At 41.6% G+C, this 27022-nt stretch overlaps 2 protein-coding genes across 6 annotated transcripts; both read left to right on the top strand.

Moving 5' to 3' along the window:
* Positions 1 to 1204: 1204 nt before the first annotated feature.
* On the top strand, positions 1205 to 22437 carry LOC118389272 (puromycin-sensitive aminopeptidase). 4 transcript variants are annotated; one of them, XM_052527734.1, is made up of 23 exons: positions 1205 to 1611; positions 4587 to 4671; positions 4866 to 4943; positions 5148 to 5269; positions 5721 to 5828; positions 6149 to 6349; positions 6533 to 6629; positions 6729 to 6762; positions 6999 to 7113; positions 7296 to 7460; positions 7612 to 7716; positions 7888 to 7948; positions 8078 to 8187; positions 8317 to 8380; positions 8527 to 8666; positions 9692 to 9826; positions 14170 to 14389; positions 14904 to 15046; positions 15528 to 15584; positions 16006 to 16113; positions 16453 to 16608; positions 19980 to 20027; positions 20135 to 22437. In XM_052527734.1, exons 1-23 carry the CDS (start codon positions 1318 to 1320, stop codon positions 20279 to 20281), a joined length of 2793 nt encoding a protein of 930 aa, XP_052383694.1. In that variant the 5' UTR covers positions 1205 to 1317; the 3' UTR covers positions 20282 to 22437. The 4 variants fall into 4 exon arrangements, with proteins under 4 accessions (XP_052383694.1, XP_052383692.1, XP_052383693.1 ...); XM_052527732.1 differs by having other exon boundaries at positions 14170 to 14410; XM_052527733.1 differs by having other exon boundaries at positions 4587 to 4677.
* Positions 22438 to 22576: 139 nt separating this feature from the next.
* On the top strand, positions 22577 to 26760 carry LOC118389275 (UPF0669 protein C6orf120 homolog). 2 transcript variants are annotated; one of them, XM_035779162.2, is made up of 3 exons: positions 22577 to 22840; positions 23030 to 23158; positions 24044 to 26760. In XM_035779162.2, exon 3 carries the CDS (start codon positions 24108 to 24110, stop codon positions 24657 to 24659), a length of 552 nt encoding a protein of 183 aa, XP_035635055.1. In that variant the 5' UTR covers positions 22577 to 22840; positions 23030 to 23158; positions 24044 to 24107; the 3' UTR covers positions 24660 to 26760. The 2 variants fall into 2 exon arrangements, with proteins under 2 accessions (XP_035635055.1, XP_035635056.1); XM_035779163.2 differs by lacking the exons at positions 22577 to 22840; positions 23030 to 23158 and adding an exon at positions 23189 to 23370.
* The last annotated feature ends 262 nt before the right edge of the window (positions 26761 to 27022 follow it).

Genomic DNA, 27022 nt, shown 5'->3' with positions numbered 1-27022 from the left:
TTAACTTAGCTAGCCACTGCTGATTATAAACCTACAGCTTTCCGTGGCATTTTCTGGGGCTGAGCAGTCAATATTTCAATGAATTATGTGTCATTTATAGCTAATGTAATCAAAATTCTCTAAAATAATACCTTCAAATTGCTGAATCTCATCCGATCCAGAGGTATTAATGCCCTTCCCATGGACGTCGCCATATTTGCTGTCAGACTCAGTTTGAGGTGTGTTCAAGAACAATAAACCTGTGCTGTGCTGCGCATTGTTACGATTCTTCTTGAAACGTTTTGGGGGTCACTTTGGCTATTCCACCTTGCTCTGCATTTTAGAATAAACTATTACTATTTAGATGTTTTTTATCTTGAGAATCTGCTTTCAGTTATTGTTGGTTTATAGATCAAAGATGTATAGATCAGAAGACCAACAATCTAAAATTTGTCTACAAGGTGTGGCCCAACATTTAACCTTCTGTGCAACATGGTCATTCCAACGTCTGCATAGGCCATGCAGCATTTATGGTGAGAGCCAATTTATGCTTGGCTTCGCAACTGCATCACACCATCCATACACATCCGACCACATTTTTGGATCAAGCATAAATTGTCTCTTATGGATGCAGGCTACAGTACCAGTTGCTTAGCCGTTGGACACAGATAATAAAGAGTTACATGCGTTTAGATGATGGAATTGTCTCTTAAATTGGTTGCTTTTTCATGACATGTTCTGAAGACTTGAGCAGCAGCTACTTCGAACACCTGCAATGGCTGTGCACGTCTTCTTGGCAGCAGTAGGATTCTTAAGCAAACAACATAGTTGATAGAGAGATGTCTGCAATGACCTACATGAGCCATGTGAGTAGCTAAGCTACTGGTTTCCATAAGTGATTTACACACACTCACTACTAGGCAACCATAAAAACGTTCACAACATAACAAGGTAAACAACCTGTTGTTGATGCAAATTCTTACTTATTTTCAGAGAGTGCAGATTATTTCATTCATTGTTGTTATTTATGCTACTATCTACTACTACTACCAATAAGGAATGGCACAAACAGAAAGCATATAATTATCAATTATGATTTATGTCAAATATTTGACATAACATATAGCTATATTTTTGGAGAAAAAAAAGTGACAGCAATTGACAAACAAACAAATTAAAAACCAAAAATGTTGAATACACCCCCTTGTTTCAGTGGTCCTCCGCTTCAACGCGATGACGCTGTTTCCTCGTCATACTGCGCTCCTACACACGTTGTTTCGGTGGATTTGAAGTGAGAGGGGAGGACTCTAGCTGGCAACATTTCTAGCTAAGGATTTTATGTTGCTGGTTCTCGGCCGTCGGGTTTCGCTGTCATTCGTAAAACGAGTCATTCCCCAAGATCCAGTTTTGTTGTCGAATCCCATTTTGCAGGACTTCAGAACTATCAAATTCAGAGTAATACACAGCAGCACCGTCTTCGCTAGCGCTACCAGACAAAATACAGACACCATGCCTGAAAGGAGGCCCTTCGTAAGGTTGCCCACTGACGTCTACCCGGTCAACTACGGGTTGTGCTTGAAGCCCGACCTCATCGACTTCACTTTCGAGGGCAAGCTAGAGGCTATTGTGAAGGTAGGTGAAGTAATTGAAAGAATTTGTATAGTACTTTGAGCATGTCGGGGACTCCCCTGTGTAATCTATTTTGCCTAATTTACAACGTTCGAATGGCGAACGGCAAAATGCTAACTAGCTAGTCGTCTAACGTTAGCTAGCAAACTCCTTAACTAACGTTATCTACTAGCCCATGATAGTGGTGGCAAACAGCTAGCCTAGCTCACTTTAGCTAGGTTGAAAATAAATTAGCACTTTTACATGCCCTGAATGGTACTGTCCAGAGTAACTAGTTACCTAGCCGAACCATCATTCGCTAGTTAACTGTTAATACTAGTTAGTTAGGTAGGTAGGCACATTAACGTTAACTCGCTGTCAGTTTTGCAAATCGTTAACTGGCTAATAGTCACTACTACATCTCACTTGAAATTAATGTATAGTATGATCAACGTCAATGCAAAGATGTGGATTTAGCTTAAATGCTAACGTTAGTTGCATGCCAGCGCACCCAGTTAGCATGCGCGCTAGTGCTACCTTGCTAACTAAGCTAATGTTTGCTAAATCATAGCTAGCAAATGTCTTCCTACTAGAGAAGACTGCCCAGCTTCCGCCTCTGTTATAACCTATTTTGCAAGCGTGTTGCTAGCAGACCATGAAATGACAAAACACTAGACATTCACAACACCCGTGACGTGTAACATCCAGAACTCATCTTGTTTGATGATATATGCACGACAAATTTAGCTAAATGATTCATAATCATTGCCTGTTGGTATGTTGATGGTGTGTTAACCAATTACTAGATACGGATGTCAAAGGTCGCTCTTTAACCATAGATTATTATTATTATTATTATTTAAATATACTTAACTATTTGGTGGAATGTGCCTGGGCTACCCGAACATTTTGTCTTAAAGACAACTTTTGACTTTCGGGACACAACAAAAAAGAAAGCAAGCCAAACATCACACCGTTTCTCTCCCAAAATTCCCTTACCCCTCCATGTCTCATTCACTCAATTGCGTTCTGACTGCTCCCTACACACAGGCGTGCTGAGTGTGCATCACAAGCTCCTGTTAGGCCTACATAAATAAATGCCTATAAAAATGTATCTAACTGATGGGATACACAAACTACATTCCTTGCCAAATGATGATGACAGTTTTTACAAATTATAAATGGATTGGTTGAAGTAGGAAAATGTGTTTCAACAACGAACAGCAGTTTGGAAATAATTGTCTCCAGCCTATTTTCCGCTGGATTCACCTAGACTGACCAGGGGAAAGCTGTTATTCCTTATTGATGTCACTTGTTAAATCAACTGCAATCGGTGTAGAAGATGAAGGGGAGGAGACATGTTAAAGAAGGATTTTTAAGCCTTGAGGCATGGATTGTGTATGTGTGCCTTTCAGATTGTGAATAGGCAAGACAAAATATGCCAGGCGCACCGGTTTGTGTTGAACTGCAACACTGCTGTGTTTTTCATGCCCAACCGTTTCCCGTGTGTATCAATAATAGCCCAGCACCCAAAGGACATCCAGCCAACTTGACACAACCGTAGGAAGCATTGGGTCAGCATGGGTCAGCATCCCTGTGGAACTCTTTTGACACCTTGTAGAATCCATTCCCTGACGAAATAGTCCTGTTCTGAGGGCAAAAGGAGGGGGTTTAAGTCAATATTAGAAAGGTGTTCTTAATGTTTTGTATACTTTGTCTGTGTGGGGCAATTAGGATTTATCTGTAATGTTTATGATAAATTAGGCATTGTTGCGATCTGTTGACATATATGTTAACTGCCCATCCCTAATACTACACAACATGTGTATTAGACTTGCTTCATTTAATTCGTTTCTAATGGGTGTCATATTTGGTGCCAAATATGGTGCCAAATATGGTGCGTATATTGCCCTCGGATGTTTGCATACACCATCTTCATCTCAGAACACAGGCGAGGAACACAAGTTACTAGTCATCATGTGGACATAACACTGGCTGCTGGGCTAAACTATTTTAGTACTTTCCACACACACATTGTCTAAATCTAAGAGATTACTGTATGGTTATCTATGTGCCACTGATCTATGTTTGGTAGCCTATCCATAGGAGGATGGCACATTGTATTACGTAGTTGGTGAACAGCATTTTCCAAGGAAATTAGGCTACATGAAAGATTAGGCTACTCTTAGCGTTTAAGTGACAAATAGCTGTCAAGTAGGGCAATTTCAACTGCAATACATGAGCTGTGTTGTCAGTTGCATGGTTGTTATTTGCATGCACATGCTATAATTTCATTAGCCAAGTTAATGACAAAGCCAGAACATGATTTAGAAGTTGTCAGATAACCGCACAATGGCCAACGAGACGCATAGCGACGTGGCACCGTGCCATCACCGAGCACGCTCTATAATTACATCCCTGCCTTCTCGGTTACAACCTCCCAGCTCTCGATTTGAGTATCAAAATAAACTACGGCAGCACCCAACCGTCAATAAATGGGACTAGCCTACTCTCTCAAAGCTGCATCTGAGTGTGCTGCTTGGTTCCGCCCTCAATAAGTCGGACGTCGACCGCTATCACATTGCATTCTAGTCAGAAACCCTACAGGATGTCTCTTTCTTTCCCTCTCTCCAAACCATCTTTTGCTCCCGTTCCAATCTCCCTGACAAGCCACAATGTTTTCACGGTGACACTGAGCCACTGTAGGTTTAGCCTGCTTGGCCTACAGTAAGTTGTTTGATCCCTATCGCTGCTGTCTGACACACAACAGATTAGATTTACCCTTATAGTGGATTTGCTTATGGCAGGAAAAACAAAAAAGATCCTAGTTTAAAAGTAATATACTGAGGGAGTATTATCGTTGAGGGACTCTAGAATGAATATATGTGTGTTTTTTACACAAATTAAAATATGGCGTTCTTTTGTCATCCCAGGTATTTATACAAGGGTCTGCTAGTCCCCGATTTTACTTAGTAGTTGTGTTTCTGTCGTTTTTCCAGGTTAACCTGGCAACTAATCAGATTGTGATGAACTGTGCTGACATCGACATCATCACAGCATCCTTTGTACCAGAGGGAGGGGAAGGTGAGGGTGAGATTCTGTCAATAGCTTTTTTCACCGTTGTCTTAAATATAGACAAACTATTATATATTTTATATATTCAATGTATTCTATTTCCTGATTAGACCTGCTTTCCAGGCTTGTTAGGCACGTTTGTATATTATTTTTGTGTGTTATGGCAGCGAATATCAGCCTTGCATTTTTTCCCTTCTCTTTAGAAATTAACGCTACAGGATTCAACTATCAAAATGAGGATGAGAAAGTCACTCTGTCATTCCCTAGTGCGCTACAGAAAGGTAAGTTGAAGGACTCGCCGTTAACCAGAATGGCTACAGGGCTTTTTAGGGTTCTAATGAACCCTCCACACTCTGCCATTAATTATTCTTCCTGGTGTTTGACACCATGCCATGTCTTTTCGTTTGTAGTTGACAAAAACAAACCTCTTGTTGTCGTAAAGGCTGAATAAACACATGCTGTTTTTTTTTGCACCTGTTTCCCAGGATCTGGTACATTGAAGATTGACTTTGTTGGGGAGCTGAATGACAAAATGAAAGGTTTCTACAGAAGTAAATATGCAACTCCTGCAGGAGAAATCCGCTATGCTGCTGTCACACAGTTCGAGGTACAGTAACTAGGCCCTCCTCCTGTCCTGCATTACTTCTGTTGCCATAAAGAGGACAGTTTCTCTAGGCAGCAGAGTTGATTGCTTAACCCATGTTGAAATAGTGTAAAAGGAATGTGACTGCCATTTGACCCCAATGTTTGAGGACTGTCACACCCTGGCTATAGGCTGAATGTTTTAGCAACCATTGTTGGAGATTCTTCATAATTCAACTTTCATCTCTTATCTTTAGAAAAAATGTGGGGGGGAATGACATGTCCAGCTGCTATATACGGCATGTTGTTTATTTTCATTTTTCACTAGAGGTCATTGGAGGAGCTTTATTATAAAGCAGCCCTCTGCCACCCTCCAGGATGTTTGCCTGACCTAAAACGCTGTGAAACGTGTTGTCCACTCTGTTTTGCTTAACCTCCCATGGTCTTTTCTCCTCTATCCTCTATTCTCTCCTCAGGCCACGGACGCTCGCCGGGCCTTCCCCTGTTGGGACGAGCCAGCTATCAAAGCCACCTTTGACATCTCTCTGATAGTTCCCAAGGACCGAGTAGCCTTGTCAAATATGGTACGTGTCACACTAACTCTTCTGCCTGGGGACGCCAAACAGCTTGAGTCACATTTCACTACTCTGTTGTTGCGCTCTGCTAACATTGGCTTATGTAACATAAGGCGGTCTTGTTGGGTCACTGCATTTCCTCCCCATCTAGCTACAAGAGTAAGTCTGCTGGCATTCAAAATGCAACTGAATTAGTATGTTTTTCCAAGATGTCTGCCCTGTGGACTGTTAAAGGCTATGAGCTCATTCTTCAAAAGCATTGCGGACCCTATGACTTACTGATTACATTTTCTGTCCGTACTAATATGCCCTTGTCCTCAATGACACAGAATGTCATCGATCGAAAGCCACATCCAGAAGATGACAGCCTTTTGGAAGTGAAGTTCGCCACCACCCCCATTATGTCCACATACCTTGTAGCGTTCGTCATCGGCGAATACGACTTTGTAGAAGGCCAATCGTCGGACGGCGTGACCGTACGCGTCTACACACCTACCGGAAAGGCGGAACAAGGGAAATTTGCACTAGAGGTGAGTTGTTTTTACTTCTTTTAAACTTGGATAATGGTTAGACCAGTACAAAACATTTAGTCATGTATCACTATGACTGTTTGTTATATTGATGAATGACTGTTGTGCTAGCAGCAACTATCTATTGTCGTCAAGTGTAAAATGGAAATTATATCTAGTTTTTTCTATCCATGTTTCTCACAGGTTGCTGTAAAGACCTTACCTTTCTACAACGACTACTTCAATGTTCCTTACCCATTGCCTAAAATTGATCTAATAGCGATCGCTGACTTTGCTGCTGGTAAGTACAATTCATATGACTCTATTTCAATTATTATATTGTGATGAAAAATAGGAATTATAGTCAAGATCTAACACGCTTGGTGCTGCCCCCCCCCAGGTGCCATGGAAAACTGGGGCCTTGTTACCTACAGGTAAATCTAAAGTAATGTTGCTAAATTTGCAACTAATGAGAGGATGCACAGTTCACCTGCCAGTCATGTTATTCTACAAAAAGATTATTTGATTACCACTAGCGGGAAATGTATGTGATTTTATATTCAATGTATTTTTGTGTTAATGCATGCTACCACTAGGGGCAGTGTGAAATGAATTGCTTTTGCGCTTGTTTTTCTTCGAGTTGACCTTGCTGTTTGACCTCGTTTCCCAGGGAGACAGCGCTGCTGATTGACCCGAAGAACTCTTGCTCGTCCTCACGGCAGTGGGTGGCCCTGGTGGTGGGACACGAGCTAGCTCACCAGTGGTTCGGGAACCTGGTCACCATGGTAAACGACCACTGCGCTCTTTACTGCTTATGTAGAAACTAAAAGCAGTCTCCTGATCAATGACAGAAGGACATTACATTATTGAAGATTAAATTATATGAACAACATTCTTCAATTGCAGTGGGGTATACATTGTTGTCCTGAATTGGATTTAGTCAATATGATTGCCCCTTGCCTTGTAGGAATGGTGGACCCATCTGTGGCTTAACGAGGGCTTCGCATCATGGATCGAGTACCTCTGTGTGGACCACTGCTTCCCTGACTACGACATCTGGACACAGTTTGTGTCTGCCGACTACACCCGTGCCCTGGACCTGGATGCGCTGGACAACAGTCATCCCATCGAGGTGTGTTGGCTTTAAATTTGTAAGATTCTGTGTGTGTACTGGACCAAAGTTTTCCAGTAGATTTGAATGTACGTGAGGTATCTCTATCAGATGAAAGCGACCCTCGTACTGCGTTTTGAAAGCATGAACTGACTGATCCCCTGGGCTGCAGGTGAACGTGGGCCACCCGTCGGAGGTGGATGAAATCTTTGATGCAATATCCTACAGCAAAGGAGCGTCTGTGATCCGTATGCTGCACAACTACATAGGAGACAAGGTGAGGAGCTGCTGCCCAGGCATACTGCCATGTTGTCCACTAATTGGTCTAGCTCTCTTTCATATACTAGCTAAAAGGGTATTGTGTGAACAAGTGTCTCTGGTAAGTATTTGTATATTTTCATCTCTACAAAAGAAAAATGCCAAACCTATTTGTTTGTTCTGTCTCTAGGATTTCAGGAAAGGAATGCATTCCTATCTGTTGAAGTTCCAACATAGAAATGCAGCAACAGGTAACACTGTCAAGTCTCCTATAATTTCTCATGAATTTATAATGGACATGTCTGGTCCATTATAACAAGATTATTATTTGAGCGTTGTAATTGGTTGGTGACCAACTCTCTCCCCACCACCTCTCCCAGAGGACCTATGGGACTGTCTGGAACAGGCTAGCGGGAAACCCATCGCCCTGGTGATGAGTTCCTGGACTAAGCAGATGGGCTTCCCTATAATCGTAGTGGACCAGGAGCAGGTAAATAGACCACAATGGAAATTGTCTTTGGACAATATGAATTTACTGTTTTATATCCTGTGAAAGGAGATCTCTGTGTTGTGGATATAGCAGTTTGTGTATTAAATCAAATACTTTTTGTTTTTGTAGCAAGGGGATGATCGCATCCTCAAGATATCTCAGAAGAAATTCTGTGCCAGTGGACCACATAATGGTAAGATAATATTTTCCAATAAATCAACACACAAAAAAGCAAAGTACAAATCGCTGGTTCACTACTTGTCACTTATTAGCTACATGAGACAAAGTTCCTACTTTGCTCCATCTCATTGGGTCTTGCTTGTGTCAATCATCCACCAGGTGAGGACTGCCCTAACTGGATGGTACCAATCAGTATCTGTACGGGTGAGGACCCCGGCTGTACCAAGCTCAAGGTGCTGCTGGACAGCCCAGAGACCACCATCACGATCAACAACATCAGCCCTGACCAGTGGGTCAAGGTGATGACAACAAAATTCCACCTATTACAGCTGTCTAATATAGAATTGAGTTGAAAACCAAGCCCTGAGGCCTTACAATCTGTACTATAACCCTTACACAGAGTTGCATGTTTAGGGAAATAGAAATCTGTCTAATAAAAGCGTAATGGATACAAGAATGCTGATGACCTTGAAGGTCTGCTTGCTTGGAGAATTATAAACGTTTGTGAATGGGCCGTAACATTCATGATTCTGAGTCTGTTTCGTGTTTACTAACGGGTGGGAGATCATTGGGAGTTCAGTAAACCAATCACCCGACCAAAAGGGTGGACGAGAAGTTAAGGAAACGGTGACCCTTGAAGGTCTTTGAAAGGGGTCAAAAGGTCACACAGATGGATATTGAAGGGGTCACTAGAGGGTCAGGATTTGTGAATGGACCATATAAATTGCCGTTCACTGAAAGGACATCATTAATGTCAAAGTAAGTTTGAGGAACTGAGAACCATTAAAGAATAACCACTTGATTGGGACTAGTGGTTGCTTGAGTGGGATCATAGCCTGGCTAGTCCCTATCTAGTTATCAATGCTAAAGAGGATCCACAAGGCCAGTGGTTCCCAATCAGGGGAACTAGGACCCCTAGGGGTACTTGGCCTATCCACAGGGGTACTTGATAAGACTCATGAGACCATAGGCCTACTGCTAAAATGCAGGGGATACTTCAGGGGTACTCTGGGCAGAGCGAATTTCAATTGGCAGTACAGTGACTGAAAAGGGTTGGGAAGCACTGCCCAAGGCTGTGGTAGGGAGAGTGAAACTATGAGTGTGCCATTCAGAACAGAGACTGCTCTATGTACGGAGTTGATCAAGGCATATAAAGGCTTTCTTCCACACTTGCTTGTTAGGCAGATTTATTTTCCGCTTTAGCTAACAAGTTTGGAACCGCAAATGGTTTGGCATGATGCTGACAAGTAGTGGAAGAAAACAGATTGGCAACAAGGCTATAGTCTTTGGCCGCTGTTCAACTGTCCTCCTCCTCCCCCTATAGATCAACCCAGGAACAGTGGGCTTCTACAGGATCCAGTACAGCTCGGCCATGTTGGAGGGCCTGCTGCCTGGTATTAGAGACCTCACCCTGCTGCCTGTCGACCGTCTGGGCCTGCAGAACGACCTCTTCTCCCTGGTGAGTGGCACAGACTACCGTCAACACTACACCAACATGCCCTTTAGCTCGACGCTAAAGCTCAATAATAAATTGGATATGTATGGTGATGGTGCTTGTATATACAGTCAGTCATGGACAGGGAAAGGGTCAGTTCCTGTAACAATCATATTCAGGGAATGGCTTGAAAGTCACTTTTTTTTTTTCTCCATCCTTTCTGCCACAACCCTTCTTTCCTCTTCCATATAGCAAGGCCCCATCTGTCTAGCCTAGCGCTACAGTAGCAAAGAAACACACCCTTTAGTGTATAACCAGATCATTTTTGAGGAAGCCCAGGGTCAAAGCTTCCCCTAAAATATACTCTAGCCGCTCAATGTTGTAATTGTGCAGGAAACCCCAACATAAAGTGTCATATCAAATTTTATTTGTCACATGCGCCACAGTGAAATGCTTACATAAAAGCCCTTAACCAACCATGCCGTTTTAAGAAAAATATGTGTTAAGTAAAAAAGAACAAATGTCTTAATAGGGCGTTGGGCCACCACTAGCCAGAACAGCTTCAATACACCTTGGTATGGCTTCTGCAAGTTTCTGGAACTCTCTTGGAGGGTGCGAACCCGTTCTTCCATGAGAAATTCCATAATTTGGTGTTTTGTTCATGGTCGTGGGAAAACACTGTCTCAGGTGCCATTCCGGAATCTCCCGTAAGTGTGCAATTGGTTTGAGATCTGGTGACAGACAGCCATGTCATGCGGTTTACGTCAGTTCCCCAACCCTGTTCTTGGGCCACCACTAGCCAGAACAGTGTAGGTTTTCGCTCCAACCCCAGTTGTATCTAACCTGATTAATTTGATCAACCACCTAATTATTAGAATCAGGTTGGCTAGATTAACTTGCAGGACTGTAGCTCTCCAGGAACAGGGTTGGACAGCCCTGGTTTACATTGGTTTGATGAGTATGAAAACTTTCAGTGACTACTTATTCCCTGTGGCTGTGGGCATTGTCATCCTATGGGGGCGTAGTTGGATTGGTTGTTTAGCATCGACGCACGTATGTCATTTTCACCAACCTGTCTATAGCTGTGGTAGCCAAAATAATTCTCTGCCCAGCATTTTTATACATGACCCTAATCATGATAATTAATTGCTTAATTAACTCAGGAACCACATCTGTGGTAGTGGTGTGTGGATCATCCGCAACTGCACACGACTGACTATATTTATTAAAAAAGGAGGCCATGGGCCGGACCCTAATCCGCAAATATAGGAAATGCGCTGTACTGTAGGTTACAGTCAGACTGGCGGAAAGTTTTTTTTTTGACAGGGGTGTAGGATTTATTTTAGCTTTATTTAGATGCGTTTCTGATTGAAAAATATATATAAATCTGACATTTTGGAAGGCTATTTCGAGAGCCTGGGCCTCAGGTTGTCCCTGTGATTTTCATATGCACATTTTAATCTAAATGATACAATTCTAAAAGTAACTTCTATTGCCAATATGTAAAAATAGCCTACATAAAGCCCAAAAATGTATATTGCAACCTGCAGGTAGAAAATATCCTGATTAAAAAAATATATATTTTAAAAAATCCTATAAATCACATTGGCTTTGCCTGTCTGCAAAGGAACTTGAAACATTGTATGAACTTGGTCCAGCCGGAAGCTGGTGCTTGCAACATTGTGTAAAATATTCTGGGCCCTCAGTTTCCTGCACCAGTAAGCTCCAGACACACAGCTGTAGGCTATTTGCGCAAGGGCTAAGAAGTAATCAGGAAGGCATATTTTATGACGTTTCCACTGGATCTAAGCTTTACTTTCTTTCCCCTTTCATGATGAGTGGTAGGATAATCGAAAGGGAGAGAGCTGGAAAGATTGTTCAAATAGTTACGTTAAGGAAAATATTGTTTACTTGCTGTTTGAGGCAAAGAAATTACTTTGAGAAGCTCCACAGGAATGGTGAGTTAAGACAATCAGAAATGGTATCAGATCACTTATAAGGATACAGTTAGTCCTACTTCTATGCATAATCAGGTGCGTGTCCTTACTCAAAATTTACAGTAGCGCTTCAAACAAAGGACAATGAATACATTGACAACTTGTAAATGGAATGAAATATACCAAAACTTTTTTTCTGAAGTGTAGCCTACGTTGTGCGCTCTGCAAACATACCCACTCCTAGAATGAGAACGTTAAGACTGTAATAATAATGTATTGAATGCATTAACAGAAATAACTAGCCAAACATTGTAGATTAGAAATGATGGGAATTAAAGGTAAATGTACTAGTGTGCCATCCCCGCGGCCTCCACAATGGATTAGTCCACTCAGAGGCGTGAATCAGACAGGTTTCTCATGTGCCATTTAAAAAATGTGTTTGTGTGGGACTGCTTGAGTACAAAAAATCTTGGTCGATCAATCCACAGCCTATCGACCGAACTATCGACCATGTCGGCTAAATGGGTTCAGCCCTAATAAGGTTCTATCTACATTTTTGTCAAAATCTAGTTATTGACTTATTTTGTTCAATGGTCTCTACCTATATAGTACTCTAAATACCCCAATTCATGTTGATAAGTTCAGAAGAATACAAGATAAAAAATGAACACCATTCAAACCAGTGAAGGTTTGGAACTTTAAAGCCAGTTATCTCAATCATCTTTTTGCACATGGCACCCAAGCTCTCTGTCGTTTTAACCGGTTGTAAAGGAAGTAGAAAGCTATGAAAACGACCCAACATGTTTCTGATAAATTTTCAGTTCGGCTTGGATGCATATTTTACGTGGTAGGAAATATGATCAGCTTTTATGATGCTGATTTAAGAGAGCACATCGACAGATGTTACCCTAACTGCAATCGCATTCTCTCAAGATGCTGAAAGAAATCATATTTCTCCACATATTTCAAAATGTACATTTGGTGCTGCAAGAAATGCTTAATTCTGCAGGAGTTTATAATAAGGCTATGTGAGAGGTTATAGACCTACAGTCAGTGTCCACATTTCAGTTTCCATTTAATTAACCTGAACAATAGGCTAAAGTTCCCTGTGTTGACTGTCGAATATGTATAGTGCCCCAAACATCACTTTTCTGGGCTTCCCTTTTCTTTATTTTCACCTCCATTTTGCAGCATTTCTCTTACATTTTCCTTTTTTCCCTCAGTGGATCGACATTCACTTTTTCTGTCTGTTTCCAAAAGTATTTGGTGATTGGCATGTAGGCTATTTGGTGCGTGTACAGTTCGGCCCAAAAGCTTATAGGCTTACATACAAATGCCAGATGGCCTAAATATAATGAAAGAAAAACCTCAATGTAGCCTATAGATATATAAATTAAAAATGTATGTATTTTCTCTTTATTCAACCTGCCCTTCATCTATATAATATTTAATGAGCCTAAACCCGCCCCACGGAACAACCCGCGGGGTCTGCGGCTTCTGAGTCAACCCTCACATCACTACTGTGTGGAAGCACCTGCTTTCGATATACTTTGTATCCCTCATTTACTCGTGTTTACATAATTTTGGCAGATACCTGTACATGTTATTGTTGTGTGTTTTGTGGCCATGTAAACGTAACTTATGATTGGGTAACGATACTTCTCCTTTCTCCCTCAGTACTCATGAGAATTAAGCTCGTCGACTAAGATATGTCATGTGAATTGTTAAGCATGGATTCTTTGGCCTTTTTCTCACCAAAGCCTCTAATGAAGATGTTTACTGTAGACGTTAGATAAACAATGTGTAATCTAATCAACTTGTTTTCTTGCTTTATCCTATTCCTCAAAAGCTTTGTCCCATCCATTCAGGGCTCAATTACAAAAACTGTACATAACATCACAATACTGTGACTCTTACTAACTTTTCCCCTGCTCTTACTACTTCTATTCCTCTTTTACCTCTTCCCCTCATTCTTCATATTCCTTCTCATCTATTCCTCTTTCACCTCTTCCCTTCATTATTCATATTCCTTCTCTTCTATTCCTCTTTTACCGCTCCTTCATTTTCCTCTTCCATTCCTCTTTTACCGCTCCTTCATTTTCCTCTTCCATTCCTCTTTTACCGCTCCTTCATTTTCCTCTTCTATTCCTCTTTTACCGCTCCTTCATTTTCATCTTCTATTCCTCTTTTACCGCTCCTTCATTTTCCTCTTCTATTCCTCTTTTACCGCTCCTTCATTTTCCTCTTCTATTCCTCTTTTACCGCTCCTTCATTTTCCTCTTCTATTCCCCTTTTACCGCTCCTTCATTTTCCTCTTCTATTCCTCTTTTACCGCTCCTTCATTTTCCTCTTCTATTCTCCTTCTACCTCCATCCCCCCATTCCTTCTCTTCTTGTCCCCCATGTTCATCCTATTAATCATCTTCAACAGTCGCGCGCTGGGATGATCAGCACGGTGGAGGTGCTGAAGCTGATGGAGGCCTTTGTCAACGAGCCCAACTACACGGTGTGGAGCGACCTGAGCTGCAACCTGGGCGTGCTCTCCTCCCTCCTCTCCCACACCGACTTCCACGAGGAGATCCAGGAGTTCATCCGGGACCTGTTCACTCCCATCGGCCTCAAGCTGGGCTGGGAATGCAAGCAGGGCGAAGGTGAGCCCCCTGGGGCCGGTGGTAAGAGCTAAGAACTGAGCTGCCAAGTCATTCCGGTGTCGATCCTCAGCCTTAAGCCCCAAGTCACTTTATGTCGCTCTGAATGTGTTGGATAGGTGTAAGAGATGGTAATCAATCTATGTTGCACTGGTGTGATTTCTTTTCTGTTACATGCTCTGGATAAGAGCGTCTGCTAAATGACTTAAATGTAAATGTAAATTGCTGACACCTATACGATCCTTTCAGATCTGCTCAAGTGCCTAGGGGTTAGGGGCTAAGGGTCAGGTTTGGAATTAGGCAAGTGTTTTCTGTAGTAGGGGTATCAGCCCAGAGCTGGTGACGTATGGATTTACTGGCTCCTGGATTGCCAAGCAGTAGATAAATTCTGTCCTTTTGGATGAAGTTCAGTGTATCAAAGCGCTTGTTTTTAACATGTTTGAGACTGACTGGCGCTTTTTTTCCTTTCACCTTCTGTTCTCTGGCCCCTGGTTCTTCTATTCTCTCCCCCCCACAGGTCACCTGGATGCCCTGCTGAGGGGCCTGGTTCTGGGGAAGCTGGGGAAGGCGGGACACAAGCCCACGCTGGAGGAGGCCCGGCGGAGATTCAAAGACCATGTGGAAGGCAAGCAGATCCTCTCTGCAGACCTCAGGAGCCCAGTAAGCTGTTCTGCCCCCCCCGCCACACACACACACACTTATTCATAGAAACACACACGTATTCTTAACATGTAGTTACGTAAACAAAGGCCCCATTCCAAACTAACCTTTGCCCTCTAACCCTAGGCTCTTGATGACTTTGAATGTTTAAAGGATTTGATTGGTCAGCAATTTGATAACGTCTCCACCTAGGCCTCTGGTTGGCTAGGTGACACTTCTTCAGTACTGCTTTCACCTGTCCATTAATTTCAATCAATTGTGTTCAACATTTCAACAATGGGCCTGTAGTCATGTTATTGATTCTACTTTCAAACAGTGACTTCTCATTTGTAGATAATTTAAGTGCTAATGATAGTTATTTAGTACCATCATGACTGGAAGTAGATGCCGTTTATGATGAGACAAAGACCTAAAAAGCTTGTAAAATCAAGTGATGAAACCATATTGAATGCCCATGTGTATGGTCTTTGTTTCTCTCCAGGTGTACTTAACAGTGCTGAAGCATGGTGACAGTGCCACGTTGGACACAATGCTGAAGGTAAGTCACACTAGCTAATGGTGTATTCACTAGTTCACACCATAGCAAAATGTTTTGCGACGAAACCAAGCATTTCTTATTGGATGAATTCAGATTAGTCCCTCCCTGTTTCTGCTCATTTGGTTCCGAGACAATACACCCCAGCCAGGACAGCTGGTTGGAGATCAGCCTCCTCAATATCATGAGTCATATATTGCATCATGAACGATTTCAATTACATTTCCTCAGTCAGATGAACAGGATTACCAGCTCGTTCCATGTCCTAGACTCTCGTTAAAGCCTCACCAATAATCTGACAGATAAAGATTTAATCACAGTCAATTGATATAATTTGATTTTGTCACATAAATGTCACAAAGGTATAATATGTATATATTTTTCTCTCACATTATTGCGGCCTAATCTCTCCCATCCTCTTCAGCTTCACAAGCAGGCTGACATGCAGGAGGAGAAGAACCGCATAGAGAGAGTGCTGGGAGCTATCTCTGCCCCCGACCTCATCCAGAAAGTCCTCACCTTTGCCCTCTCGGTATGTGCACAACCATTCTTGCCCTAGCAACTGGATTGTGTTACTTGTGCCTGCTATTTTGTCAGGAGAATATAAATGACAAAACAAAAATCCCTAGAAACATTAGTATTTACACTTTGTTCTATTTACACCTGGTGTTCTATTTACACCTTGTCCTTTTTGTCTCGCTTTTATGGTATTCTTTCTTGAATATAGCCGGTGCAATTGTTAACACTGGTGTTAATTAGCTTTGTAATTGTAGCCTCCTAGTTGTTTTGGTCATTTGAGTTTGCTTATAGGATGATCATGATGAATTAATGGAAATTGGCAAAAACAGACCCCTCTGTCTCCCCTACCCAGGAGGATGTGCGTCCTCAGGACACGGTGTCAGTAATCGGGGGCGTGGCCGGAAGCAGTAAGCATGGAAGGAAAGCCGCCTGGAAGTTTGTCAAAGACAACTGGGAGGAGCTTCACAACCGCTACCAGGGCGGCTTCCTCATATCACGGCTCATCAAGGTAAAGGCTCCGTTCATTAAGCAATTTTTCTCCAAAGCATTGTTTAACTGTTCTTATTCTCATATTTTCCTCAGCTCCTCAGAGGGCACTGTATACAGTGCATTTCGAGAGTATTCAGACCCCTTGACTTTTAACACATTTTGTTACGTTATAGCCTTATTCTAAAATGGATGAAATAAAAACAATTCCTCAGCAATGTACACACTATCCTATAATGACAAAGCTAATTTTATTAAGAACAACAAACAGAAATACCTTATTTACATAAGTATTCAGACCCTTTGCTATGAGACTAGAAATTGAGCTCAGGTGCATCCTGTTTCTATTGATCATCCTTGATGTTTCTACAACTTGATTGGAGTACACTTGTGGTAAATTCAATTGATTGGACATGATTTGGAATGGCACACACCTGTCTATAGAAGGTCATTCAGTTGACAGTGAACAGTTGAAGTCTGAAGTTTATATATACCATAGCCAGTTTTTCACAATTCCTGACATTTTAATCCTAGTAAAAATTCCCTGTATTAGGTCAGTTAGGATCACCTCTACATTTTAAGAATGAAATATCAGAATAATAATAGAGTGATTTATTTCAGCTTTTATTTATTTCATCATATTCCCAGTGGGTCAAAAGTTTATATACACTCAAATAGTATTTGGTAGCATTGCCATTAAATTGTTTAACTTGGGTCAAACGTTTCGGGTAGCCTTCCACAAGCTTACCACAATAAATTTGATGAATTTTGGCCCATTCCTCCTGACAGAGCTGGTGTAACTGAGTCAGGTTTGTAGGCCTCCTTGCTCACACACACTTTTTCAGTTCTGCCCACACATTTTCTATGGGATTGAGGTCAGGGCTTTGTGATGGCCACTCTAATACCTTGACTTTGTTGTCCTTAAGCCATTTTGCCACATTGGAAGTATGCTTGTGGTCATTGTCCATTCCTCATGACGCCATCTATTTTGTGAACACAACATGATCCTGCCACCCCCGTGCTTCGCGGTTGGGATGGTGTTCTTCAGCTTGCAAGCCTCCCCCCTTTTCCACCAAACATAATGATGGTCATTATGACCAAACAGTTATATTTTTGTTTCATCAAACCAGGGGACATTTCTCCAAAATGTACGATCTTTGTCCCCATGTGCAGTTGCAAACCGTAGTCAGGCTTTTTTATGGCGGTTTTGTTAGCAGTGGCGGCTTCCTTTCTGAGCGGCCTTTCAGGTTATGTCAGTATAGGACTCGTTTTACTGTGGATATAAATACTTTAGTACCGGTTTCCTCCAGCATCTTCACAAGGTCCTTTGCTGCTCTTCTGGGATTGATTTGCACTTTTCGCACAAGTACGTTCATCTCTTGGAGACAGAACGTGTCTCCTTCCTGAGTGATATGACAGCTGCGTGGTCCCATGATGTTTATACTTGCCTACTATTGTTTGTACAGATGAATGTGGTACCTTCAGGTGTTTGGAAATTGCTCCCAAGAATGAACCAGACTTGTGGAGGTTTCTTGTTAACCTCTTGAGTGTAGGGGGCAGTATTTTGATGTTTGGATGAAAAACGTACCCATATGAAACTTCCTATTTCTCAGGCCCAGAATCTAGAAGATGCATATCATTGTCAGATTAGGATAGAAAACACTAAAGTTTCCAAAACTGTCAAAATATTGTCTGTGAAAATCCAACCAGGAAGTGCTGTTTTTCCTGAAATCTCTCTGTTCCATTGCATGCCTTCCCTCCATTTAAAGGGATATCAACCAGATTCCTTTTCCAATGGTTTTGACATGGCGTGAACAGTCTTTAGACATAGTTTCAGGCTTTTATTTTGAAAAATGAGCGAGAAATATCACATCGCGTCATTGGATGGCTGGGTGCCAGCAGCGTTTTGCATGCGCCAACAGAGTGGAGCAGACATTTTCTCTCTCTCCTGTTGAAGAAGCTACAGTCCGGTTGAAATATTATCGATTATATATTGTAAAAACAACCTGAGGATTGATTATAAAAATGTTAAAAATTATTGACATGTTTCTATGAACTTTACGGATACTATTTGGAATTTTCGCCTGCCCCGTCTTGACCTCTTGAGCCTATGGAATTCTGAACATAACGCGGCAACCAAATGGAGGTATTTTGGAAATAAAAATCATCTTTATGGAACAAAAGTAAAATTTATTGTGTAACTGGGAGTCTCATGAGTGCAAATATCCGAAGATCATCAAAGGTAAGCGATTCGTTTTATTGCTTTTATGACTTTCATGACCAATCTACTTTGCTGCTAGCTGTTAGTAATGTTTTGTCTGCTGAGAGAGATGTCCTTACATAAACGCTTGGTATGCTTTCGCCGAAAAGCTTTTTTGAAATCTCACATGCCAGGTGGATTAACAACAAGCTACGCTGTGTTTTGCTATATTGCACTTGTGATTTCATGAAAATGTAATATTTTTTGTAATTTAATTTGAATTTGGCGCTCTGCAATTCAGCTGATGTTGACTAAAATGATCCCACTAACGGGATGGGTGCGTTAAGTTAACAAGAAATTTGTGGACTGGTTGAAAAATGAGTTTTAATGACTCCAACCTAAGTGTATGTAAATGTCTGACTTCAACTGTATATCAGAGCAAAAACCAAGCCATGAGGTTGAAGGAATTGTCCATGGAGCTCAGTGACAGGATTGTCGCGGCACAGATCTGGGGAAGGACAACCATCTCTGCAGCCCTCCACCAATCAGGCCTTTGTGGTAGAGTGGCCAGACGGAAGCCACTCCTCAGTAAAAGCCACTCCTCTGTAAAAGCTACGTGACGGGCTGCTTGGAGTTTGCCAAAAGGCACCTAGGACTCTCCGACCATGAGAAATAAGACTCTCTGGTCTGATGAAACCAAGATTGAACTATTTGGCCTGAATGCCAATCGTCACGTCTGGAGGAAACCTGGTACCAGTAACGCTCCCCATTCAACCTGACAGAGCTTAAGAGGATCTGCAGAGAGGAGTGGGAGAATACAGGTGTGCCAAAATACAGGTGTGCCAAGCTTGTAGCGTCATACTTGAGGATGTAATCGCTGCCAAAGGTGCTTTAACCAAGTACTGAGTAAAGGGTATGAACATGTATGTAAATGTGATATTTCTGTTTTTCATTTTTAAACTTGTTTTTGCTTTGTCATTATGGGGTATTGTGTATAGATTGAGGGGGGCATTTAATACATTTTAGAATAAGGCTGTAACGTAACAAATGTGGAAAAGTCAAGCGGTCTGAATACTTTCTGAATGCTCTGTATATATTATAAGAGGAATGAATGTATTATGGAAGACTGGTAGCTTTTGCCTTTGGCCCAATGACCTAAGCCAACTCACTTGTATTTTCACCCCTCTTCACAGCTCTCTGTGGATGGATTCGCCATTGACAAAATGGCTGTTGAAGTGAAGGTGAGCATCATTGGTTCATGTCTTTTAATATAGTGGTTTCGCTCAATAAAATGGTTAAATAACTTCTGTTGTTCTAATTCTAAACGCAGCCATTTTGTGTCTTCCAGAGTTTCTTCGAGAGCCACCAAGCGCCGGCGGCTGAGCGCACGGTGCAGCAGTGCTGCGAGAACATTCTCCTGAATGCCGCCTGGCTCAAGCGCGACGCCGACGACATTCACCAGTATCTACTGAAGCGCAAAGCTCCCCCGGTCTGAACAACCCAGCCCCCCCCTTCCAGCGCGGACCTCCCTGCATCATAGCTGCCTCGGCCCCCCCTTCTCAGTCCATAGATGGACGGAGAGCGAGCATACTCAAAGCAGGCTTAATTTCTCTAAAAGAAAAAATACAAACGACGATGACGTCAACAAACAAGCCAAGAATTTAACCAAGCGTTGAAAAAGAAAAGACTATTATACATAAATAACAAAGCAAATTCATTTGTCTGACAAGGAATGTAGTTACCCCCATTCTGCCCATCGGAAGATGATAGATGAGTTAGGTTAATGGGGTTTAACACTCCCAGATATGATTTGCGAAATGGCTATCCCAGGGTGCATCCCAAATGGTATTCCATTCTCTACGTTGGTGCACTATTTTTGACTTGAGCCAAATAAGCCCTGGTTAGTGCACTTTATAGGGTTCCATTTGAGATGCACACCAAGTCTGAGTGCATACTCACACTCCCATACAGTTACGACACGCAAAACATGAACACTTGCATACACACACAGCCTTGCATCGTAGTTTGAAAACTGTGAATTTATTTTTCTCATCACCTGCTCCTACTCTATGGAGAAAAAAAAGCATGAATTATATGATATATCCTGTGTTGCTGTTCACTTTGTTTGTTTTCTGTACAAACAAATTATTTTCTTTTTTCCTGCCATCGGCGTTTCGCAGTTGCTGGTTTATACCCAACAGGTGTTGTGATTGGGTGAGAGCACAGCTGGGCAGAATGGGGATAATATAGCGTTTGATGTTTTGTTGGCGGTAGTTAAATGAACTCATGGCACTGATCTCCATCTCTAATAACGGTTAGGACAAAAGGTGAGCAGCGCTAGCATGGTACTACATGTATACTGTTTAATGCAAGCATACTTGCAAAGACGTTCCACAAATCTGAATAGCGATGTTCATCGTTACCTTACCTGCCCCTCTTCCCCCTCCATCCATCATCCTACTCTGGCATTTGATACATACCTTCCCCACATCAACCCCCCTCTTCTGTAGCCTGTATTATCAGCCCTCGGTAAAGTTACAGAATTGTGTATAGTATGGCCAATGACAAACATGCATAATTAAATGGTTTCTTCATCTGCCACATTATATACAAAATTACATCTTGTTTTCAAAAATCTGTTTTAAGATGCAGTGATTTTAACGTTGAGGAAAAACGTTCATTTATTCTTAAGAATTAGTAAAACAACACTACTTGGGCCTTTAGTGCAGTTAACACCAGGAAACTTTAGTTTAAAAACGTAATGATGTACTGGCCCAGTTTGAACTTTGAAATGATAGGATTTACTTAACACTGCTATTGAACTCTGAAGCCTTAAATTGGTGGTTTGCAATAATTATTACACTGAAGTGGGTGATATTCCACTGCAAAGTAAAAATATTGTTTCATAACAGATCTACACAGACTTGTTGAACGAGTATATCTATATAGAATTTGATGTGGCTTAGAAAACATTTACCGGAGAAGATCATCAAAATAATTGTCCCTCTTTCCCTGGAACATTTTGTTGTGCTTTTGTTTAAAAATACAGTTGGTGTTCATTAAAGTAAAAAAAGAAGAAGAAAAAGACTTCAATGTCAAACTAGTAGAGTTGATTTATGATTGAGGTGTGAGTGTGCATGCCTGGAAACCAGTTGATATGTAATTTAACAATTCTTAATACAATTTAATAATTTTTTGTATGATCCTAATAAGCAAAAACATGATCATAAATAGATTACAAATGGTTCTAGGAAAAACTGCAATAGAAATGGACGCTGTATATAATTAAAGTTGACCTAAACGAGAATAAAGAAAATGGGTATGATGTGTAGATGGTGGGAAGTAAAAATCAGTCTTTACATTTTGTTTCACAAGGTGTAAACTTGCGGTGGGGGATGTTGGTATATCTGAGATTTACATGCCGTTATATTTTCATTGCAGTATATTACGCTGCAGTCCAACGCTTTGGGGTAGTGGGTGGGGGGAAAAGGACTCCGTTTTTCATCATCTCATTGGTCAAACTTCGTTTTGAATGTCACATTGCTTCCGAGAAAGAAAAAAAATCGTTTTTGGCAGAACGGCTGTGACGCTGGTGTTGCCAAAACAGAAATGAAGATACAGTACAATAAAGTAACGTGATAATATCCTTCACTATGAGAGATTGTCTTTTCACCTTGGTTTACAGTACCTTGATCGGATGATGCATTGATATGCTAATGAGTCTTCAAATCCAGTTTTAAAAAATATATATATATTTTTTTACCCCTTTCTATAATGCAACGCACAGTGCTTGGAAACTGTAATACTAGAAACCTGATCTTGACGGCTGTATATAACGGGGTTGGGGACCGCTGGTCTAACTGCACTTCATGCATTGATGTAATGTGTAAGCATTTTCTACAAAGAAATAATGCTGACATCATTCGACCAATGTGTAGTAAACGTTTTTTGTATCTCTTTGTAGGCTACTAAAATGGCGTTTGGGGTTCAGAGCTCCCCTAGCAACTGCATTACTGCTGTGTGAAGTTTACAACCAAGTTACTGAGGGGTGTGGGTGGGTATGAACTTGACCATAAATAGATCAGGTTACTGTAAATAATTTAGAGAACTGGTGAAGATCACAATTGTCTATTTATATAGAAGTTCCCATATCAAATGTACATTTTTAGGATGACGTGATTAATATAGGCCGTGTTTCTTTTTTGTGTTCATTTATGCATGTGCTACTTTCCCTGCACCGTAGGCGGCGCCAGTGGATGTTTAGGTGTGAGAGACCCCGGAAAACGGAAGAAGTGAACTTTACACTGACTGGTTCGTTAGTTACTGGCAAAACAATAACCATTACTAAATCTGTGCTCGGAACAATGTGCTGGTGAGTAGCTAATTTTGTTGTTCCACAAACCTGCTAAATATTGTGATAATAGTAATTGTTGCTTCTCGTCGCCCCGGAAAGTTGTTTGTGCTAGACAACTAACATTAACGTTAGATAGCAATGTAACGTTAATTTAGCGTAGCCAGTTAGCCAGCTTGCTCGGATGAAGAACGCTGGCAGCAGTAGCTTGCTCCTTGCAAGGCTGATGAAATGTAGCTATGTTCATATCAAGTGAAAGCTATTTGCATATGTGTTGTTAAATATATGAATTTAGCATATAGTCAACTAGCCACAAGAAAAATACTCACTTGACGTTTCGCTATCTAGCTAAAGTGTCCACATCATGGCCACGCGCTGTCAAACGTTGGAAAGCAAACAATTGCTTTAGGACTATATTCTGCGTTCGCGCATAACTGAGTATAGCTTTATAAGCTATTTTGTTCATGGGATTAGCCAGTCTGTGGCTGCTCTAATAACTAATTCACAGGCCAGCGATTTAGACGGACATGTGCAAGTGAGCATTAGCCAGCAGTCAATGCAAGGCAGACAGATAGGGTGGGCGTAACGTCTTTACTAATGGCTACTCAAGAAGTAACTGCTAAACATGTGTAGTATAGTACAAGGTTGCAGAGGTCACGCATTGCTAATCTTTAGAAGAAGCTAGCTTGCTACTGTATTTATAGAGCAGAGATTGGCTTGGCGTGTAGTCAATACAGTGCTCCACAGACAGGAGGTGTCAGTTTTCTAAACATCCCTTAAGTCAATTGGCAGTCTGACACTATGTTCTGAAGACCATATTTCCCCCTTGAGGATTTTCCCTGTACAAGCTTTATCATGCTTATACTGTACTGTAGGTAATGCATTTATTTCTGTGTTGCCCTTCAGGTTATCAACAGATGGTAGAAGGTGGGTGTTGTTCAGTTGGTGACTCTGACCATCCATCTACACTATGGTGCTGTGCAGCAGCCTGCTGGCTGTGGTGTTCCTCCTGTCTCAGACTGGGGGGTTCCTGCACTCTTTGGAAGAGGATGCCCTTCCTAAGGAGTGGGTCCTGCTCCACGTGGTGCAGGGCCACATCGGGGCGGGGAACTACAGCTACCTGCGGCTCAACCACGACGGCAAGATCATCCTGCACATGCGCAGCCTCAAGGGGGACGCAGACCTGTACGTCTCGGACAAAACTCTGCGGCCCAGCTTCGACACCTACAAGCTGCAGTCGGTCACCTGCGGCCAGGACGTGGTCGTAGTGCCTGGAGACTTTGTGAGGCCCGTGGGGATTGGCATTTATGGCCACCCGTCGCACCAGGAGAGCGAGTTTGAGATGAGGGTGTTTTACGATCAGACTTCCCTCCAGGACCCGTTTGATAAAAGGTCGTACCCCTCTGAGGAGGAAGGGGGGAAGCAGAGATATGCTCCAGATGATGACTTTGAGGAAGAGGAGTCCATCTTCTGGACTATTTTAATCGGGATTCTCAAGATTATACTTGAAATTTTGTTCTAAGAAATGTGTGCTGCTGCTCTCTGCCATGTGCATTAAGAATGAGGATACTTGTGGTATATTTCAGCTGAGCGCATGTGTTAATCTCTGGGCCTGGTTTGCCAAAAACATTTTAAGGCTAAGTTCATCTTAGAATCATAGGATGCTTTTGGGAAACCTGGGCCTGGCATTGGTGATCTGAAATTAACCTGAGGGGAAGAAGTGGGAATATATATTTTTTACATTTTGTAATTCAACTGATTGTCTTTTGATTAATTACAAAGGCAATGCCTCAATTACGTTGCTTGTCAATCAGCCTCTAGGCTGAGGCATACCTCTGAAAAAATTATTGAATCAAACCACTAGTATTTGCATATCTATATAAATTTTGCCATCTGATTTAAATGACTGGGTTATGTTCTGTATCTATGGACACAAGCCAGACACAAATCTTAGGTTGCTACCCAGGCAGGCTGGTCATTAATTCTATCGGTTACCAGAGACACGACCCAGTCGCTCACTTCTTTTGTTCTGTATCTGGACGCAACCCAGTCGTTCATTCGAAATGTTCCATTGCCATGCTGGCTGGCAACATTGTTATCCCTTGCTTGCTAGCTAGCCAACTCCGGTTAACTTAAGTCACGTCAAACAGCGCAACCAGAATAACAGCGTTTGTTTAAGCTGTTTTCCAGAGACATTTCTCATCAGGACACTGTTCAGAGGAGTAAGCTAACACAAGCCCTTCAAACTGAAGCTGGAAAGACTACAAACTAGCTGCATTTCGTTTTACCGATCCTATTGACATTTCTTTGTGTATATCCATAAAAATTATGCGAGTTGATTCATGATTTCGATTGGCTGAGAAAAGCTGCCTGCCAACTCCCTACACATGTTCATTACTATGGGATAGCTGGAGATCGAATTTCAATTTTGAAACAATGTTGCAAATGTCAGAGATGGACAGCAAGGTGTATACAAGTCTCCGCTGTTGATAATTAACTGCTAGTCGAAAATAAATGGGAGATAGGTATTTCAACGTCATAGCTTTAGCCGGTGCTAATTTTTGGAATAGACACCGGCTGGAATGCATCCCAAAACAGCAGGCAGAGAGAGCGTTCACTAAGTGTGTCGTTGAGGCATGTGTCGATACTGATAGGATCGGATAAATACAACGCTGCTCTCTGATCAGCTTTCTCCATTCAAATCTTACCTTAACATTCTAATTATTCCACGATACTGACGATGGATCAGCTCACAGAAAGATATCACATATGACTAAAATATTAGGCAAACCAAGATTTGGCACAACGTGAAATGTATATTAAGACAAATTACAGACAATATCATACAATTAGCAAAATGGAACTCATTTGATTGAACATGACATGTATTTCAATGTGATTTAAAATGGGTCTATATCCTACTTACTGTAGGCTATTTATATTTTAATGCAATCATCTCGGTTTTAATTTGAAGCGTGTTTTTATACCTCGCTTGTTTGTATCAATTGCAAAGATGTTGCCATCTTTGTATTTGTAGTGAACTCAGTTCTGAAGTTCTCAGCAGTCAGAGGCAAATAAACTGTGATTTTATGTTTAGTGGAGATATGTGTATCAAGTGATGCCGGAGGGCAAGTAGCATCTAACGATGTACTTAGCTGTGCTACGAGTGGTCTGAGCCAGGCATTCGATTATGAGCATTTAAGTCCAAAGATGGGTTTTGGAAACCGCTCAGAGATTTAACGATGCGCCTACAAAGGTTATAACGATGAACTTCGCCTTAAGATGTTTTTGTGAAACCGGGCCCTGTTCAATAGGTTCCAAATGGGAACAAATTACTTGAAGTGGAGGCGGCAGGCACTACCTGAAACTTTTCAATAGGAATGATCTTTTGCATTTCCATTTGAAAATGTTTGCTCCCATGTGTGCCTAATGAACAAGACTCAGGTCTAAATTGGTGTCTTGGGTCTGAATTATGCAACAACTAAATATCAGTACACCAGAGAGCAGAGATGTTCAACAGTGCCTTTTGATCTGTCAAGTCTTGGGTGAATGGCAATGCAACATCTCATGCAAATGGAGTCATTTTATAAGATTTTCAAATAAAGATGTATCTTTGCAAAATACCTAGTGTCAGATTGTCTGTCTGGGATATCACAATATTTTTGTAAAATGAATTCAGATTCACTAAGTGCAATGTTTATCCCAGTTTGTTCACTTGACCGTATCAGACTCAGTGAAATGCATATAGGTTTATCTTACAAGCAATATTTGTACATATTTCTTAACATTATGCATGCATGAACACATCTGACATGAGGCAAAAGCAAGAGGACCCTGCTCCACACACTCGAGGGTGTCAAAATAAAACTAAGATTAAGTCGTTTC

The sequence above is a fragment of the Oncorhynchus keta genome, chromosome 10 (genome assembly GCF_023373465.1).
Source record: "Oncorhynchus keta strain PuntledgeMale-10-30-2019 chromosome 10, Oket_V2, whole genome shotgun sequence".
Lineage (NCBI taxonomy): Eukaryota > Metazoa > Chordata > Actinopteri > Salmoniformes > Salmonidae > Oncorhynchus > Oncorhynchus keta.
The sequence above is the reverse complement of the archived record's forward strand: the minus strand, read 5'-3'. Positions and strand labels throughout refer to the sequence as shown.